A 19600-nucleotide genomic window follows, 5' to 3' on the forward strand; every position below is an offset into this window, starting at 1 on the left:
GCTGGTTTTCACATCTAACCCATTATTATATATTTTTTATTTTTATATATTTTTTTTTAGTTTTTGTTTTGTTTTTTTTTTTTAATTTCTTTTTGAATTTCTAAATTGAAAGGAAATGAACTAAGGCAGGGATACTGCAGCTGAGGGCTGCAGTATCTCAACCTCTCTTTGTTGAGATACTGTTTGGAGAAAATCTTGCTTGCTGATGGGCTTAGTGTATAGTTTCAGGCGATGACCATTGACAGTAAAGGAATGACCTTCTCCATCAATAGTTTTGAGCTTGACTGAACCATTGTCGTAAGCCTGAATAATTTGATATGGGCCCATCCAATGGGTGGTAAACTTGGCTTTATGATCTCTGAATTTAGAGTCAAAAAGTAAAGCCCAGTCACCTTCCTTGAACTGCTTCTTGATATGTGCATCATGCCACTGCTTCCTTTGTTTTTGCATGAGGATTGTGGTTTCCTCTGCTTGCTGCCTCATTTCATCCAGCTGGTTCAACTGCTGAATTCTTTCTTGTTGTGCTTGGTCAAGTCAATTTGCAAATCTGCAGCCAGTTTAAAAGTATGTATTTGAAACTCAATAGGAAGCATTACCTCTTTGCCGTACACCAACTGATATGGTGTAAATCCTGTAGTATCCTTCCACGTAATTCTGTAAGCCCAGAGTGCATCTTTGAGCTTCTCTTCCCAATTCTTCCTGTTCATTGCCACAGTTTTAGTAATGATCCCTTCCAAAGTTTTGTTTGTGGATTCCACCTGCCCATTGGCCTGTGGATGATAAGGTGTGCTTTTCCTATGCTTGATTTGGTATTTTTCTGTGATGTCCTTCACTAGCTTTGAGGTGAATTGAGTACCTTGATCAGTCACTATCTCCCTTGGTACTCCATATCTTACAAAAATCTCTTCAAAAAGGAAATTTACCACTGTGTGTTCGGTGGCTCTAACCAGTGCTTTTGCTTCAGCCCACTTTGTGACGTAATCAGTACATACTAAGATGTACTTCTTTCCATTGGAGGTTGGGTTAATGGGTCCTATAAAGTCTAGAGCCCATTTGTCAAATGGCTCTAGGTGAACTTGGGGCTGAAGGGGCATCTCGTCTGTAGCTGTTGGCCTGCCCATTCTTTGGCAGCTGTCACAACTCTTCACATACTTCTTGGCATCCTTGAAAATGGATGGCCAGTAGTATCCAAGAGTAAGAACTTTGAATGTTGTCCGCTTAGCTGCAAAATGCCCACCACACGGTTCATCATGGCAAGATTTTAAAATATCAATTACCTCATCATTTCTTACACATCTTCTAATGATCATATCATAACCAGTGTAAAATAAATCGCCATTAAGCCATGAATATCTAGCACTTTGTTTGACTAGTCTCTTCTTTTCCTTTGCAGTAAAGTGTGGAGGTGTCCTTCCTGTAGACAAATAATTGGCCAAATCAGCATACCAAGGATTTACTATGGAAATTGCAAATAAATTTTCATCTGGAAAAGAATCTTCAACCGGAACAACCTCACCTGGATTTTGCAGTCTAGAAAGAAAATCTGCCACCTGATTCTCTTTACCTGGTCTATCTAACACTGTGATGTTAAATTCCTGTAACAATAATAACCATCTGGTAACTCTGCCACTAGTTATTGGTTTATTCATTAAATGTCTAATGGCAGAATGATCAGTATGTACAAAACTTCATAACTAGTTATATAATGTCGGAATTTATTCACAACATATACGATAGCAAGTGTTTCATTTTCTGTGACGGTGTAGTTTGACTCTGCAGGTGTTAGATTTTTGCTAATGAAATAAATGGCATAATTACAAGATTCCTCTTTTTGGCCTAATGAGGCACCCACTGCAGTGTCAGATGCATCTGTAAAGATATGAAATGGTAGGCTCCAATTAGGCCCTCTCAAGACTGGTGCAGTTGATAACTTCTTTTTTAGTAGTTCGAATGCTTGTTGGCAGTTCTCATTCCAGTTGAAAAGTACATCTTTTGTTAGAAGTTTAAACAAAGGTAAAGCTATTTTACTAAAATGTTCAATAAACCTTCTATAATAGCTTGCATACCCAAGAAAACTTCTTACCTCTCTTTGATTCTGTGGAATTGGCAAATCAACAATGATCTGGATCTTTGCTGGGTCAACTTTGATGCCTTGAAAAGAAATATAGTGGCCTAACACTATCCCTTCGTTTAACATCATAAAGCACTTTTCATTGCTAAGGGACAGATTAGCTTCAATACATCTTTTCAAAACTCTCTCAAGGTTCTCTAATGCATGTTCAAATGAATTGTCGTACACTGAAAAATCATCCATGTAAACTTCAACACAATCATGAATTAAATCAGCGAAAATAGCTAACACAACTCTCTGAAATGTAGCTGGAGCATTGCAAAGTCCAAATGGCAAAACATTGTAAGCATAAGTGCCCCAAGGACAGGTGAATGTGGTTTTGTCCTGGTCTTCTGAGGCTATCCTGATCTGGTTGTAGCCACTGAAACCATCAAGAAAAGAAAATGATGATTTCCCAGCTAGGGTGTCTAACACTTGGTCAATAAATGGTAGTGGGAAATAATATTTGAGCGTTGCTTTGTTCAGTTGTCTGTAATCAACACAAATGCGCCACTTACCATTTTTCTTGGGCACTATAACCAATGGGGATACCCACTGACTGTCAGAAATAGGATATATAAAATTAACTCTCAACAGTTTTTGCAATTCTTCTCTGACAATATCTTGGAGCATGGGGTTCATTCTTCTCTGTGGTTGCCTCACTGGTTTGATGGTACTATCTGTATAAATATGGTGAGTGCATGTGTCGGGGTGAATCCCATGCATATCGGTGTAGTCCCAAGCAAAGGCTTTCTGGTATTTTCTCAATAGTCGAATCAATTTCTCTTGCTGAGATGAGTCTAGGTGATTGCCTATGTTCAGAGTTTTCCCTGGACTAATCTCTATGATCTGACTTTGTGTGTTGGTGATGGATTGAACTGGAAAAATGTCGTGAAATGTGGTTTGCAAAGATTGAATGGTGCATGTTTCCTGAAAGTTTTGGGCTAAAAGTACATCTGCAGCATGATATTGGTCATTTCTCAAATTTTCGGAAATATCAGGTTGAGAAAGGAATAATTCTACCAAATCATTATTGTCTTGTTCTTGGAAATCATAGATTTGGTCAATGCTAAAAACAGATTGTACTTCTTTATCATTGAATTTATCATCAAGCCACAAATTGTGTGTTACTGCTGGTGATTGTGCCGATGGATAAAGAGTGAGTTGTTTTCTTTCGGTCCCTCTTGAAATGATCATGTTGCCCGATCGACATCCTATGAATGCATCAGCAGTCGCTAACCATGGCCTACCAAGGATGATAGGGTGCCCTCCTAAATTGGATTTGGGTTGAAGAACTAAGAAATCCACTGGATACTCCCAAGAGTCCAGTGAGACAATTATGTCCTCCAAAATCCCTTCAGGAATCACTTTAGACCTATCAGCTAGTTCTAGAACAATCGTTGTATGTTGCAAATTTATGAGCTGGAGTGTTCTCATGGTTTCAAGAGTCATGACATTGATTGCGGCCCCAAGATCTATCAAAGTGTTTGGAATCTGTATGTTGTTAATGATGGTGGTCACTTTGGGAATGTCAGGATCAACATACTTTTCCATGGAGATGGTATTGGTCATAAGGCCTGCTAAATGTCCTATAACATGAATGGTTTGAGGATCAATCCTTTTTCTAGCAGGCTTCTTGAGGCACATGTCTTTGATGGCTTTAGTATATATGGGAATGTCTTTTATAGCTTGCAGCAACGGAATTTTTATGTAGACATTCTTGCGTTCATCTAAGACATCAAACTGTGGTATAGACAGTGGAGATTTTATTTGGACCAATCGGTCTGGAAAAGGTGGATGCAATGGTTGCATCTGCTTATCTTTGGTATCATCGTTTGGTTTTCTTTGATTTGTCATTTCATTTTCATTTTCTGTGTTTTCTTCTTACTTATCTGTTATTGGAGAATCTTTGTGGAGTACCCTACCAGACCTCAAGTTGATATTTTGCAAGGGTAGTGTGGGATATGAGGTTCCCTCTTCTACATTGTAGGCTGGCCTCTCTGCTCTATTATTTGGATTTGGGACAGTTTGAGCAGGAATTTGAGTGGGTCTGAAAGGTTGTGAGTTAGCTGGAAATTGCAGTTGTGGTGGATTTATTGGTGGAGGAGCAAGCAGTGCTTGTTGAGTAGGTTGAGGCTGATAAACAACTTGCTGAGGATACTGCTGATATGGTTGAGAATGTGATGAATACGGCTGATGGTATTGTTGATATGGTTGTGAATATGGTGGGTATGATTGAGGATATGTATGATAGGATTGAGAGTACTGTTGAGACGGTCTCCATTGTTACTGTGGGTGGTTTTGGTGCTGCCATGGCATGGGTACATTCCATGAATTCTGTGCATACATTTGATCATTTACAGGGAATTGCAAATTTTGATTTGGAAACATACCTTGAGGTGCTGGCCTTGGCTGCCATGGTCTCTTTGTGCCCATGTAATACACGTTTTTCATCTCTGCATTAGCTGCCATATTACAGTTCTGCAAAACCTTAACTTTAGGACAGTTAAACATATCATGATGTTCAGTACAGAAAGCACAAACTTGGATGTTTTCTAGTGGGCAGTCTTTTAATGCATGTTTCTTCCGGCATTTTGGGCAGAAGATAGCCATTATCTGATCTTCATCTTCTTGTTTCTTCTTGGCTTTTAAAGTGTCAATTTGGTTCCCTAGGGTGCTTAACAGATCTGTTTTAAACTCTTCTAACAGATTCCCTATTTCAGCCCTTGTGACACTTGCGGAGGCAGATTTTGTGACTTTGGATGACAGGGTTCTTTTTCCCATTTTAGCTTTGCTCCTTGAATACTTTTCGCATAACTCAGCGATTTCTTCAAAGGGTAAGGCAGAAATGTCACCTTTGCCCATCAAGTTAAGATCATCCATGTATTCCTCTCGGATACCTTTCAAGAATATTGTGCGGATCAGATCAAGAGGCATAGTTCGGTGTTTGGATTTTTGTAAGTTGTAGACAAACCGTTCTAAGTATTCCTCTAAGGTTTCATCCTCTTGCTGGCTCATTCTAAAGATATCATCTTTAGAATCTTTGGATCTACAGTAAGGTTGATATTTCCTTAGAAATATTCTTCTCATGCCATCCCAATCAACTATAGCATGCTCACCAAGCCTCATGAACCATCTTAAGGCTGATGCCTTTAACGTCGCTGGGAAGAGTCTAAGCCTATGGGCATCATCTGTATAGCCATATGTTCGACATACAATGTCAAACTCGAACAAGAATGAGTCTGGATCTTCCGAAGCCATACCATAAAAGTTTGGTAGCACGGATGGAGGTATGTTTTTCATTTTGATCTCATCATCTTCTTGTGGTTCATGTATAGGAAACTTAAAAGTTGACTCTTCTTCGTCTCCCTGTCCGTGATTTGGTACTGATCCAGCTCCTTCCTCAGCCATTCTAATAGGTCTCTCTGTGTCAGTGTCACTTGTTTGAAAGAGGAGATTAAAGAAAGATTGTTCGGTCACTGTGCTACTTTCTCCTTGTGTGGAAGATCTAGGAAAGTGCTTCTTCTGCGATTTATGTGTTAATAAAGTTTGCCTTTCGATGAGAGTAAGTCTTTGTCCTGACTTTTGTTTTTCTTCTAATGCTTGGATGACTTCCTCAGCTGGTGTTGTATTCCCTAAAGAGTCTGCTCCTGATGATGATGGGTTAGTTTTTGGATGGTGGGGGGTTTTTATGAATCTACCCTGATTGTCCCTAAATCTAGGCATAAATGAACATGATTTCTAACTGTGTTTTTTTCGTTTTTGTTTATTGAATTTTTTTCTTTTTAAATCCTTTAAGTACGCCTCCCCGGCAACGGTGCCAAAATGTAGTGTCCTATCTAGGGTGCTAGACTAGGCTATATTTATTATCGACCAGGATGCGTAGACTTAGAGGCATGCGTCTAAAGTATATAGACATAAAGGATTATTAGCTAAGTGGTTATGATGGTAGGTCACAGGACTTCTTTACAGAAGATTGAGGTATGTTACCTATCACCCAAACACTTAGGTCACTCAGTTAATCTACCTAATTACAACACTGTCACTCAATTCATTTACCAAATTAAAACACTGTGTATCACTTCAAACCAAGATTTCAATCTCCTTACAGAGACACCATGCATAAAACCCCTGTTCAGCAAATACTCAGCATTCACTAATATTCATGCAAGATAAATACATACGGAAATCATAAGCATACTTTGAAATGATAACAGAGTTCATGACATTGCTTTAAAAGACAACAAAGGATCGAATCCCTTACAGGATACGATTCACGATCTCAATGATGAACTGTTCAAGCACTATCATAAACATAAACCATACGCATTCTATTGAAATCAATAACCAATCTTAATTGCTATGCATATCATTTAATACCCTAAGTTGCGAATAAAAAGGAATGACAGTATACCAGTTTAACGCAGGGCCCGTCCGCGTTCCAGAGGTATACTGGACTGTGATCAACCGATTATAAAATCAACGCAACAAGACAAAGATCGTGACTGCAACTGTGTTCTTGATATTAAGTTCAAACTCTGTTTTCAAACGATACAATGATAACCAACTAACTACTACCACACAGAACTGTATTTACATATGTTTTTACAACCCTTACATTTCGAAAACGAATGTACATTCATGATGTGGCTATTGCCGCTTTTATCATGTCGAGATTTTTAAAATGTTTCTATCCTAAACTGATTTCAAAAAGGAACAAAACTAAATCAATTTAGAATGCTATGTTGTTGCTGCCTTTGTCGCCAACATGCTATACTTTGACCATCGTTGACCGCGCATGTAGGAGGGTCGGTTCTGCTGTAGGATAGGTATTCGTCCATGCTTGGACATTCTACTTTTCATCCCTACCCTTCGCTCTAGCCTAGCTGTCATGCCACATGTCCAACAATAAACCAATTACAGGATGTTGGAACTTCCTGTAGTCATTTTACCAAAAATTCCTAATTCTTTAACATAAAACTCCTAAATCAATTTCAATGCATTTTAATAACTATAGGACTATTAACTAATCAATTTTCAAGGGATCTAAGAGATATATGATGGAAAGAAGTAGGCAAATGATATGTTTTAGGAGGAAAAAGGAGGTCATGGGATGGTACCAACAATCATCATCATCCTGGATAAGAGCATCCTCTAATTGTTCTAATCGCAACACTCCATCCTCCAAATTGGGCTCCTCTGGATTTCTGTCCCAAACCTTAAGGTCTTTATTAGTCTTTGCATCATCACAGTAATGGGACAACAATCACAAGTTGTAGTGAACATAAACCAAGCTCTCTACCTAGTGTAAACTTAACCTGTTCCTTTTAACACTGTGGATGAAAGAATAAGAGCTCCAACACCTCTCTGCAGAAGATGTGTTTACCACCTGTGATAGCACCCACAATGCCAAAGTCTGTAGAAGTGGAGTAGCACCTCCATGCATTTTCCACCACTCAAGAGAAGAAAAATTCTCTCAATCTCTGATTGCATGCATGCTCCCAAATGGACCAGTGCTAAGCGTATAGTTGCTCAACTATTTTTGTACCATGGCAGCCTCCTCCTCATCAGGGATTAATTTATCCAATGCTCTCATATAACTAGATAGAACCTCTGGATCTATGTGTGGTTTTCTCCTACTCCCCTCCCCAGGGGTTGTTGTTCAAAGCCATGTTGGACGATAGTATTTAGGTGTCAAAACATATGCTAAGGCATGCAATGGAAGGTGATATATCTAGGCTCAACAATGTTTTTAATCTGCCCCAACATGTTATCCATTTGCTCATACACATCCCCAATTATTGGCCGATATGAATCTGCAAACTTGATCTTGTAATAAATTGGTTTGATGAATTGAAAAACATATTTAATCTGTGACCAAAAGAACATGTCAAGAATAGTGTCCTAGGCTACATTAGCACCATCTCTATCAGTGTTAATTTCCTCCCATGATTCAGAGGTCACCAAAGGTGAAGTAATAACTTGCAATCTTGTTTTTGCAAGTTTAAGCAACTGCAACTTGAAGTAAGTGTCATAAAAGTAGTTTACCCTTGTATGCCCTATGATAAATTTAATGAGTTGCTTCCCTCTCTTGTAAAGCTCATTAATCCATCCACATTCTTTATGCTTCACTATATCATGCATCAAAAGGTTCAATGCGTGCACCAAGCACCCAAACCAAAAGATGTGTCGATGAGTATGGCTCAATAATTTTTCCCATTGCCTTACAATTTGTTGCATTATCAATGATCACTTGAACCACATTATTAAGACCAGCATCTTTGATTGATTGCAATAGGAGATCTACAATGTTTTGGGAAGTTGCACTGACGGAGGAGGAGTCATGACATGTAATAAATATTGCATCACTAGCAGAAACACCAAGAACATTTATCAAATGTTGGTTTCTAATATTTGTCCACCCATCTGATATAATGGATACCCCACAATCCACCCACTCATTTGTAAAATGTGTCAAAGCTCTTTGAACCTTTGCTTTTTCTCTTTCTAATAACATTGTTCTAGCTTTCTCATAGTTGGGGCTCTTGTATCCTTTTGGGGCTTCATTGATGGCCTTAACCATATCATGCCAATAGGGAGAGCGAAGCACATTGAATGGTACACCGCAAGCACAAAGAAATCGGACTATCTTTCCATCCACATCATCCCTCCCAGCAACATTCAAGAAATCCCCTATTGTTCTTCTACTTCCAGAGGTTGCAGAAGTACCATGAGGAGATGAGCTACCAAATCTAGAGGTTGCACTTGATTCAAACTGAGTTTTTTGTTTCTTGTATTTTTGTTGTGCAACCTCCTCTATTTGAATATATTTTATTTCTTTATTCAGTTGAAACGTATGGGCAAATTTGTATCCCCACGACACCCTTTTTGTCATCACTGTCCAACACCCCATAAAGATGCCTCCTCACACGGGTATATGAACCACTATATGGTTTTCCTCCATGACAACCATGAGAGCACAAAAGCTTGTAGCTTCCACCACCTTTTCCCCCTTCAAGTTTGGTCACATAGTTCCACAAGGGTGTCAATGTAGCTTTCCCCTCTAGTGTTTCAATGTTCTCTTCAGGTTCATCCCCTTCCTCTTCAGACCCTTTCTCCCCATCATACATTGGGTCACTCATATGGGGACCAATATCCTCTTGTTCTTTTTCCCCTCTATTCCTACTCCCCCTTGCCACCATGAAAACCAAAAGTGGAATGATACATAGAAGCCAAAAAAACACCATCTTGGAATATGAATATAGGAGGTGGGCAACCTGCAATTAAATGAGCAAGAAGAAAGAATGGGAAAGAGTGGGGAGGGAGGAGAAAAAATAAAAATAAAAACAATGACATAAAAATGAGGGAGTTTGGGGTTTTCACTTACCTTTTTAGCTCTTGTAGATGGAAGCCCTTTTTTACTCCTCCAAGCTCCTCCTCCTTCACTGCTCCTAGCTCCTCCTTCTTCACTCCTCCAAGCTCCCCTCAAGTCTCTCTTCTCCAAGCTCTCCAAAAATACAAGAGTGAGGAAATGAGAGGAGAAAAGGAGTTTTATTCCCCTCATTCTTTTCCCTAACCCAAGCTAAACCCACCCCCAACCACAATTAAGCAAAAATAAAAATTAAAAAAAATGACTTTAGTGGGTCCGCCCCATGAAACCCACTGGCGGCCCTCAGCACCGCTTGGGATCTACCCGGATTCGGCCTCGATCCGCGGTGGATCCACGGGTGATCCAGCCCTAGATCCACAGATCGCGCCATACAATTCCCACAGACCAGGAATCGTTTTTTCCAGCTCCATCCGCAGTTCCGGGGCCGGATCACCCACGGATCCATACGGGCCACAAATCCAACTTTTGATCCGTGGGGGCCGTTTTCTACAGCTCTGCTTCCGCCCTCTTGCGTTGGTAGTGATGCCCTAATGCTGAGTAAGTTGGCTCCAACAACTGAAGAACACACACACAATTCAGATGCATAAGTTGAACAACCCACCAGCTTCCTTATTTCCCCTGGCCCTTTATAACTCATCATGCGCTCCACAAAGCAATCACAAGGCTGTGAATACTTTAAAATATTAGGCTGCCACAAATTATAAATTTACTTTAGGAAAATTAATTTTTTTCCTAAGTCAATACATAGGAAATAATAAAAATCTGCAAGTAGTGGACTGTGGGTGCCTCTTCTAAGTTTAGTGCACCTTTAAACTTGGCTGAACCCTTCCTCCTCTAACTCCATTCAACGTTCCAGATGACGAAATGGAAACCCATGATTACTCCTATGATGCCAAATATGAAGTTGCATGCTAACGTGGAGATGGTGAGTTGATGTTGCATGGATTCGTTGAACTTGATTCTAACTACGCAGGAGATGTAGGACACAAGAAGAGTACTTCAGGGTGTTGCTTTAGTTTGGGTTCAAGACTGATTTCCTAATTCAATATCATGCAAACTTGAATGACAAAGGCCAAGTACATCACAGCCAGCACTAGTAATTGTGAAGCCATCTAGCTTCGCAAGCTGATTGCAGAGCTGACAACTACAATGTTGGAGCCTAAAGTGGTCTAATGTGACAACCATAGCTGTATCAAACTCTCTAAGAATCCAGTGTCTATGACAGCTCCATGCACATTGACATCAGGTGCCATTTTCTCAGGGACAAGGTCCAGAAGCAAGCCGTTGTTCTAGAATATATTCAGACAGATCAACATGTGAAAGATATCTTGACTAAGCCCCCGGCACAGGGGGACTTCAATAAGTTTAGGGAGAGACTTAGAGTGGTGAAGGAAACATCACTCAGAGAAAGGGAGTGTTATATTTTACCTTGGATAAATGCTCTGCTTCCCTGGGCACACTTATGGGCAGATTTGTTCTGCAGTATGAACTGGGCAGCAGTAGTGCATCCTTCCTCTTTCTCTGAATCAGTAGTAGGGCACATTAATAATGGAGCAGTCATCAATTTGCATGTGCAAGTGTTAATCAGTTTGCATGTGCATGTATTAGACAGTTTGCATGTAAAGGCAGATGCATTAAGTTTCTAATTCAAGTATCCATGCACCACTTTGGTAAGGCACATGCCGCATAGTAGGTAAGGCACATGCCGCATAGTAGGTAAGGCACATGCAACCTAGCTCAATTTAGTAAAACACGTGCAACTTAGTAGATAGGGTGCAGATTCAGAGATCTAGGAGTTAGATCTAACTTTGTAAAACCTAAGCGAGACCTTCATACTTCTACAAAAGAATGTGGGAGTACGGATCTGATTCATTCATTATTTAGTTCAGCACTAAGCAGGTTTTGGTTTTGCTGTTTTCCTATAGCAGATTTTCATTTCCAGAGGTGATGAAAAGCAGTAACAGGCTTTGACAGTCATCTGTTGAGTTTCCATTATATATTTTTTATAGTATGTGTTTTGACTGGCTTTCAGTTTCTGCTGTTTAGTTTTCTGTAGGAATTACTTTTAGTGCAGAATCTGTTCAACCTTCAGCATGGTTTTGAAAATGTAACAAAGGACTCCTCCGGCTACATCAGAAGACCCCAGAATGACACAAATGAAGCGCTTTTACAAGTCCCAGAAAGGAACCTGCAGCCTTTAATATAACAGAAATTAGAATCTGTTTTTCGTCTTTTCCCTTTTGTTAAGAAATTGACTCTAACATCCTTAAGTCGGAAAAATTAAAATCAGCCAATAAAAGGTTTATTAAAGGGGCCTTGACAAAGTACTTAGTACATACTACATAGTACAAGCCCCTAGTACATAGAGGAAGTGCCAAGCAACTCAAAAAGAAGTAATTTGCCAGGAAGGGCAACCCAATCTGAAATGTCGCAAGCATAATGTCCACAAGAAGCAGGACAGACGTTATAGGGCATACAGCCCACGGAGTCCTCCATTGCAGATGGTGACATAGGTTCAGAAATCCCAGTGCATCTAAGGACTCTTCAAACGAACTCCTAATTCAGTCTCAGTGGAAGAGGCTGATAAAAGCACACAACAGCTTGCTAATATGCACAACCACACAGGGTGGCATGTACCATAGAACCAAAATGCTAACCATACTAAGGTCACTGAACCGTAAAACATTAAGGCTTTAAGCCCTCTCAATCCTGAAAGAAGCCATTCCAATGGTCACCTTCTGGGTACAGGGCTATACAGTAGCCCATGAGAAAAACACACCAAGGGACAATGATGGTGGTTTGCTGTAAGACTCAGAACAAAAAGAGCATGCAATGCAATACCTTACCCCATATGTGTTCCCAGTGTTGCACTTGCAGGAACCGTCCACCCCCCCCACAACGGACACCGGAATCGTGCACCATGCGGAACCATGGCCAAAGCATCCTTGAAACCCTGCTTCCAAAAACCAGAACCATGCTTCGGCCTCAAATTGCGCAGTTCCTGGAAACTTGGAGCCACCACATGTCAAACCATGCTCCCATCACATAAAGGAAATGTAAACTTTTACTTAAATTTTTAACATTACCATTAATTGTTTCAGGATGTCTGAGAGTGGTTCCAACCTCATCGACTTCATATGGAGAAAATAGAACTTTATATCCCATTCAAAATTCAGCAGACTTAACAGTTTTCAAGATTTCAAGATCAATGGAATTGCGTCATTTCATTAAATTCTATCATGTATGAGGGTATGTGATTGCCATTTAATCAGAAGCACCAAACCCTATATATATTATATACCCCAGTGTTGGGGATGTTAATTGTCAAACTCCTTTGTCATGGTTTTATCAAAAATGTACCCTTCACTCAAACCAAAATCATTGATCAAGCATGTTAAGCTTTTTCTACCATATTTTAAGGCTTGGATTAGGCAGTTTGATCAAAATTGGGCAGTGTTGACTTATGTCCCTAGAGAACTGAGGTAGAGACACAGGCTAGACAAGAGAAGAAGAATGAAGGATGATGTTAATGAAGAGGATCCCGATATAAGTGATGGTGGAACATTGTTTGTCAAGGAGTGGTGGAACACGCATGGCAGTGCTACCCCACAGCTACAACATTTGGCAACATGGGTGCTTTCACAATAGGTGTGTTGAAGAAAATGTAACTAGGTTCAGTCTTCATAACGACGTGATCTTTGTAATTGATGTAATAAAGAGATTAAATTATTTTTGTATATCTTGCTTCATGGGTTTCATGAGCAAGAAGTGTAATTAGGAAAAAGACTTCTTCTTGATGTCTTTAGGATTGTCAAAGAGTCATGGCATATGTAAAAGCTCTTTAAGAGCTTATGTAAATGTATACTAGTCTTCAACAATGTGTATCAGCCCTCCAAGACCAAGAACAATCCCCCAAGAACAAGCACACCGAAGTCTGCAAGCTATACAACGAAGAAATCCTCATGTCGGCTCCAAAATAAATTAAAAGGGAATTATTGAATAAATGGAAGTCATGTCGGCTTGGTTAAAATGACATGTCGGTTCATAGTTCACGTCGGCTCAAATAAATGACGCAAACCACTATAAATACCCATGAAGGGTCAGCACAAAAGACACAAGAAATTTGCATTCTTCTCTGAAATGTCGTGGGTGCAGAGGATCTGAAAAATGAAGGACAGAACGTGCAATCCCTTCCGTGATCATGGAGCAGATCCGCATTAGGGCAAGGAGAGTCTAACTACACCTCGGATGGGTTTAAGGTGCAGGAAGACTAGCCCTCGAATGGAAGCAAGAAGATTGGTTTTCGGATGGAAGGAGGATGACCTCGCACTATAGGAAGACTGGCTCTCGGATGACCTCGCATTACAGTAAGGCAACAGATCAGGCCTACGGATGAAATAGCATCACTGTAATCTTCGCATGTCCCGGCATTACAGTGAGGAACACTCAGCTTCCCAGCAGCCCTAGATCATGTACATCAATGCATTCGTTACAGCACTTACTCCATACGCTGTCAATAGATAAGTCTCGGCATTTATATATAGAGATACTATATCAGTCATATGGTCACATCATAATTATTACAGTATTCAGATCTAATGTAATGCAGTCTTGATGTGTTACAAGGAGCAGTGACAAAAATCATAGTCTAGATCCTGGCAGAACTGTAATCATAATATATATGGATCATGATCTTGTATTTCTGTGATCTCATGGTGTCAAGGTACAGCAATGGTCCCATTTCAGCAAGAGACAGAAGAAATACAATAGATCTCGGTGACACTGTTGTGAAGAATTCTATGGTGCAGCAACGGTGACTTCTATGTAGGCATAGCAACTATTGTCTCAGTGAAGAAGCAATGAGGATGATCTGAGATAAGGTGCAGCAGTAATACTATGATGACATTGGTGTACGCAGCAGTGATGATGATGATCTCAGCAATGGTAAGGAAGAGGATTGATGTCTTGGTCTTGGAGAGGCAGAATATGTGAAGGGTCATGGTCTTGGTATTCGTCAATGGAATCTCTATAAGAAGAATTTATGCATGGGTTTTCCTCTCCAAGAGGGAGAGGTTTTGGCCCTGGCAGAAAGCCAAACATTTGTGTTCTTGTCTCTTTTGTTTTGGTAGCAGTTTGATGAAGTAAACACATACACTAATAATGAATGGAACAACAAGCTAAGATAAATTGTTTAAATACTTCACAAATTGTTATCATGTAACGAAGAATCAACCTAACCTTGCATGCCCTAGATTTTTCAACAAGGTGAACACTTCTTCTATAGAAAGATGTTTAGCAACTAGCTCAGTTTATTGTTTTGGAACTTTTGGTCCTCATATTTCGGTGAGTAGATGACCAATTGTGTAAACATAACTATTTGGTCATGTTACTGTTGACAATTGCTAGATAGCCTATTTCATTCCATAAGTTAATGGTCTACTTTCTATTATATGACTTAAAAGTTTGTATATTTGTTTGTAGTTGATCGAATCTAGATTCTAGATGGTTGATGGTCAAATAATTCATTAAAGTAATATGGATGTCATTTCTATCATGATTTCTGTATAAATAGGCATGTTTTCATATATTATGCAACTAATTTGGCATTTTGGACGTTTTTTTTAATATATATGCATGTGTGTGTAATAGACACTTCCGGGATGCTTCGCTTTTGAGGATTTCTCAAAAATGACGCTTTTAATGCTTCGCTTCTCAAAAACACACCCGCTTCGTCCCTGCTTCATGTTGTTGATTTTTCAAGGTCTTCTTAGCTGATAATTACTTCTAATGATTTTAATTTAAATCCTCTTATATTCACATTCATCGTTAAGCAATTACACAGAAGATATTCGACAGTAGAACAAAAATGACAGTAGGATCATAAAGAGACAGCCAAAGAAGAGACACAAGAATTTTACCCTGGGAAAACCAACATGGGGGAAAATCCCAACAACATTTTCCTTGGAGAAATTATTCAATTCAACGGAGATACATCTAAATCTTCTAGCCAAGAACAAGGTCAACCTGACCAGCAATATCTTATGGTCAAACTGCCCAAAGATAGGTCTGCGCAGAATTAGGCCCTCTGCCCAAGATATAGGTCTGCTCCAATTCGGCCCTCTACCCAAGATATAGGTCTGCTCAGACTTGGCCCTCTGCCCAAGCTATAGGTCTGCTCAGATTCGGCCCTCTGCCTAAGAACTCATTTTCCTCAGAGATTTGTTCTGCTCATAAAATGACTATTTTCTGCCTTAAGAGTACTTTCACATGTGATCCGAATTGGTTGTTCAAGGAAGGGAGTCGAAATGCCTTTATATTTTGAATTGATGAGCCCGAAAGGATGCGTCCTTGGGGCTGGCCGACTTGATCTCCTAGGAGGGCCGACTTGACATTAGGAGATATTAAAATTTGATTTTTCAAAAATAGAATTTCCTCTTTTGAAACCGACATCAAGAACATGTCTTATATTTGTTATTACATATACGTCAAGGGCTAAAATATTAATTATGAAAACCAACCATAGCTACAAATTTCAACACATGCAACATCGTGTGTTCCAATAAACTTGCATTGGGAGGGATGAAACTCTGTAAAGCGGCACTTTAGAACACCTCCCATTGTAATCTGCAAGTAAATGTCCCATAGCTGCACGACCAGACCCTGAACATAAAATCGCTAAAAAAATGTTTTCTTCAAAAAGACTTCCGAGGGTTCCTTGTGGCCAGGATACACCTTGTGCCAAGCACTAGACCAATCCAAGGGAATTGTCATCCTTTTAATTGAGAGCGCTTCCTGTAAACTCAATAGAAGCATTACAACTGGCCCAAAGAGGTCAGGCACTACAAGTGGCCCACTAGCTGGGCAAATGGCTCTCAAGGGTCAAACCACTAATCACAAGTACTTCTGTTCTGTGAAAGCTGCTGTGATGGGGAGTACTTTTCTGTCAAAGTCATCAAGGGTTTACACCTGATTCCAACCACTCATTAGTCTCCCTAGCGGAATTTAACCTTGGTGGGTGGCCTAACATGCTACCATATTCACCAGTGAACCACAAACCATTTGATGGAATTGTGCTTTTTAACATACAAGATTTAAACAACTTGTTGCAGGATTGAGGACATACTCTTCCAACCTATCTGCTTGCCTGTGAACTCAAGCAATCACCCACAAGCGCCTTGTCTTACCTCTTTCTGGTTTAATGCATCCATTAGCAAGTCTAGGTCAAGCTGGAATCACATCTCCATTCCACAGTTGCATCTTTGTACCATCATAGAAACTTCTACAGACAGAAAGTTAGTTTTGCTGCCCTGCCAAAACCCCAAATAAGTACAATTTAGGGTTTAGGGAAAGGATGCCTGAAAAAGGAAAGAAAATGGAAAGTGAGAAACATGCCCCACGAAACGGCACAGCAGAGCACACGCATAGTAGCAGGTGGAATGAGCCACTTGGGAAAAATAGTGAAGAGGGAAACCTGGATCAAATTCATTTGGAGGTACATGAAATAAATAACCTTTGGCAAGAGCATTTCACTACACATCTGAATGTGTAGGTGCTTGCTAGACAACCAGCTGGTTTTCTCTTGGCCAATAACTAATCTGTAATCCCTATTTGTTTTGTTTGTCCCTGATAGCAGTCCAACAAGTCACCATTGGAAGTAGTCCTACTGGAGCCTCAGTAGGCTTTAAGGTTTATTTGGACAATAGTGTTCAAGGCCTCTTCAACGAGAGAAGCAGAAAGCACCATGACATTTTCATTTACAATTTCTGAATTTGCCATATTTTTATAAAACTTACAATTGCAAGAAGCAATGCACAAAAACACAGAAAATGAACAAGAAAACTTAATATGCATTTCAATTCATTAGCACATCAAATTTTTCAACCTGACGATTAATGTTTTACCCTTCTATTATAGTGCTAAGTTGGAAAGCAACCAAGCAGGTATGTGACCTCTCGGCTAGCAAAACTAGTAGCTAGTCTCTTAGAATTAGAGCAAAGGTCAATGATAAATAATCCGTCCATGAATCTAGTCTTTGCATTCTAGGGTTCAAGATATAGAATATCAGAACCTGACTAGCATAGAAAATATTGTTTATACTCGTGATCCTAAGAAAAATCCTTTTCTACTCGTGAAAAAATATTAGTGGGTTGGAATTGCTGTCTGTATTCAAATGAACATGCACAAATGTCGTCTTAGAGAATGCATTTGTGTCTGTCCTGTTTATGGGTGATCATTGTTCCTTTTTCCATTCTCACTCACACTGATACTATACCAAAATGAAAGGCAATTCTACAGAATTTAATTACTTAATAGTAGCCAGTCTCTTAGAATGAGAGCAAAGGCCAATGATAAATAATCCATCCATGAATCTAGTCTTTGCATTCTAGGGTTCAAGATATAGAATATCAGACCCTGACTAGCATGGAAAATATTGTTTATACTCGTGATCCTAAGAAAATTCCTTTTCTACTCATGAAAAAATATTAGTATGTTGGAATTGCTGTCTGTATTCAAATGAACATGCACAGATGTCGTCTTAGAGAATGCATCGACAATGCATTTGAGTCTGTCCTGTTTATGAGTGATCATTTTTCTTTTTTCCATTCTCACTCACACTTATACAATACCAAAATGAAAGGCAATTCTACAGAATTTAAATACTTAATAGTAGCTAGTCTCTTAGAATCAGAGCAAAGGTCAATGATAAATAATCAGTCCATGAATCTAGTCTTTGCATTCTAGGGTTCAAGATATAGAATATCAGACCCCGACTAGCATGGAAAATATTGTTTATACTCGCGATCCTAAGAAACTTCCTTTTCTACTCATGAAAAAATATTAGTAGGTTGGAATTGCTGTCTGTATACAAATGAACATGCACAAATGTCGTCTTAGAGAATGCATTTGTGTCTGTCTTGTTTATGGGTGATCATTTTTCCTTTTTCCATTCTCACACACACTGATAGTATACCAAAATGAAAGGCAATTCTACAGAATTTAAATATTTAATAGACCATTAGAGGAGCTCAGAAAAAATAACAGAAAGAGAAGGTTGTGTACCAGAGAATAGCGAATCCTGCGACGAGGGGGAGGAGAAGGATCGTCTGCTGTATCATCCTTTCCACCACTTGCACCTGCAAAATAGGGTAAATCAATAAATTATGGATTAATAATTAGCATTAGCAAAAGCAATAGCAATCGGAGTAAGAGTAACCTACCGTTGGAAAGAGAAGTCCATCTGTAGAGGCTGAGTTTGGAAGACTGGGAGGAGGAGGAGGGACCAGCGGAGGCGGAGGAAGAGGAAGGAATGGGAATCCATCGTTTCTTCCACTTGCGAACAGGGCCAGTGAAGACTGAAGCTGGCCCATAGCGTGTTGATGACCTGCTGCCCATGCGAGTCCCTCCGCTCTCCATTTTCCAGTCCCAATTCTACAACTCAATTCCTGCTTGTGCCGGTGCTTCACAATTTGTCAGTTTGTTTGTTACGTATTCACATTTACATGAACATTATGTTGCCCGAAATTCACGATGACAGAGACCAACCCTCGTTACCTGAGACAAACAGTGACAAACAAATACTGCTCTAGTACCCTTCCATGTAGTTACATTTTAGACCTGAGACATTAGGTGGTGTTGCAAATCTCTATGTCGTGGTTGTTTTTAAGAATTGCTCCAACTTTCAAACCTCCTCTCCAATAATTGTGTGGGTGCGTGTGTATTCAATATGCATGTATGTTATGTTGGTGGGTGTGTATTCAATAGGGGTATCTTGTATTTTGTAGTATTTTTAGAATTTGGTTTTTATGGAGATAAAATTTAATATTCACTTTAGCATTTCTCCACCCCCACAAAGGTACTTAAGAATTGGCCAATGTAACACATAGAATAAAGTATCTAAATTAGAAAAAGGTAAATAACTTCTAATAAAAGAAATTCAAAAAGCTCCTGAAATAAGGTAAAAAGTGTTTCACATGCAGATTCCAAAGAGTCAATAATAATCACGAATGAAGAGCAAAAAAAATAATTTTTGGAAGAAATACTTAGAAAAATCAAGGTCACTCATCAGGAAGATATATTAAATGTAATCAGATTTGCAAAGT

The 19600-nt window shown here is 39.5% G+C and overlaps 1 protein-coding gene across 1 annotated transcript in view; it reads right to left on the reverse strand.

Moving 5' to 3' along the window:
- LOC149239227 (golgin family A protein) overlaps positions 1-19209 on the reverse strand; it is an 85982-nt gene extending 66773 nt beyond the window's left edge. Inside the window, exons 1-2 of the mRNA XM_089373353.1 lie at positions 18719-19209; positions 18561-18634 (exon numbers count right to left, since the gene is read on the reverse strand). Of these exons, the coding sequence (XP_089229479.1) occupies positions 18561-18634; positions 18719-18914 (270 nt within the window). The 5' untranslated portion in view covers positions 18915-19209. The remainder of the gene's footprint in view (positions 1-18560; positions 18635-18718) is intronic.
- Positions 19210-19600: the final 391 nt, after the last annotated feature.

This window comes from Pinus tabuliformis, chromosome 8, assembly GCF_031772625.1.
Source record: "Pinus tabuliformis cultivar Carrire ecotype Pingquan chromosome 8, CPIR1, whole genome shotgun sequence".
NCBI classification, from domain to species: domain Eukaryota; kingdom Viridiplantae; phylum Streptophyta; class Pinopsida; order Pinales; family Pinaceae; genus Pinus; species Pinus tabuliformis.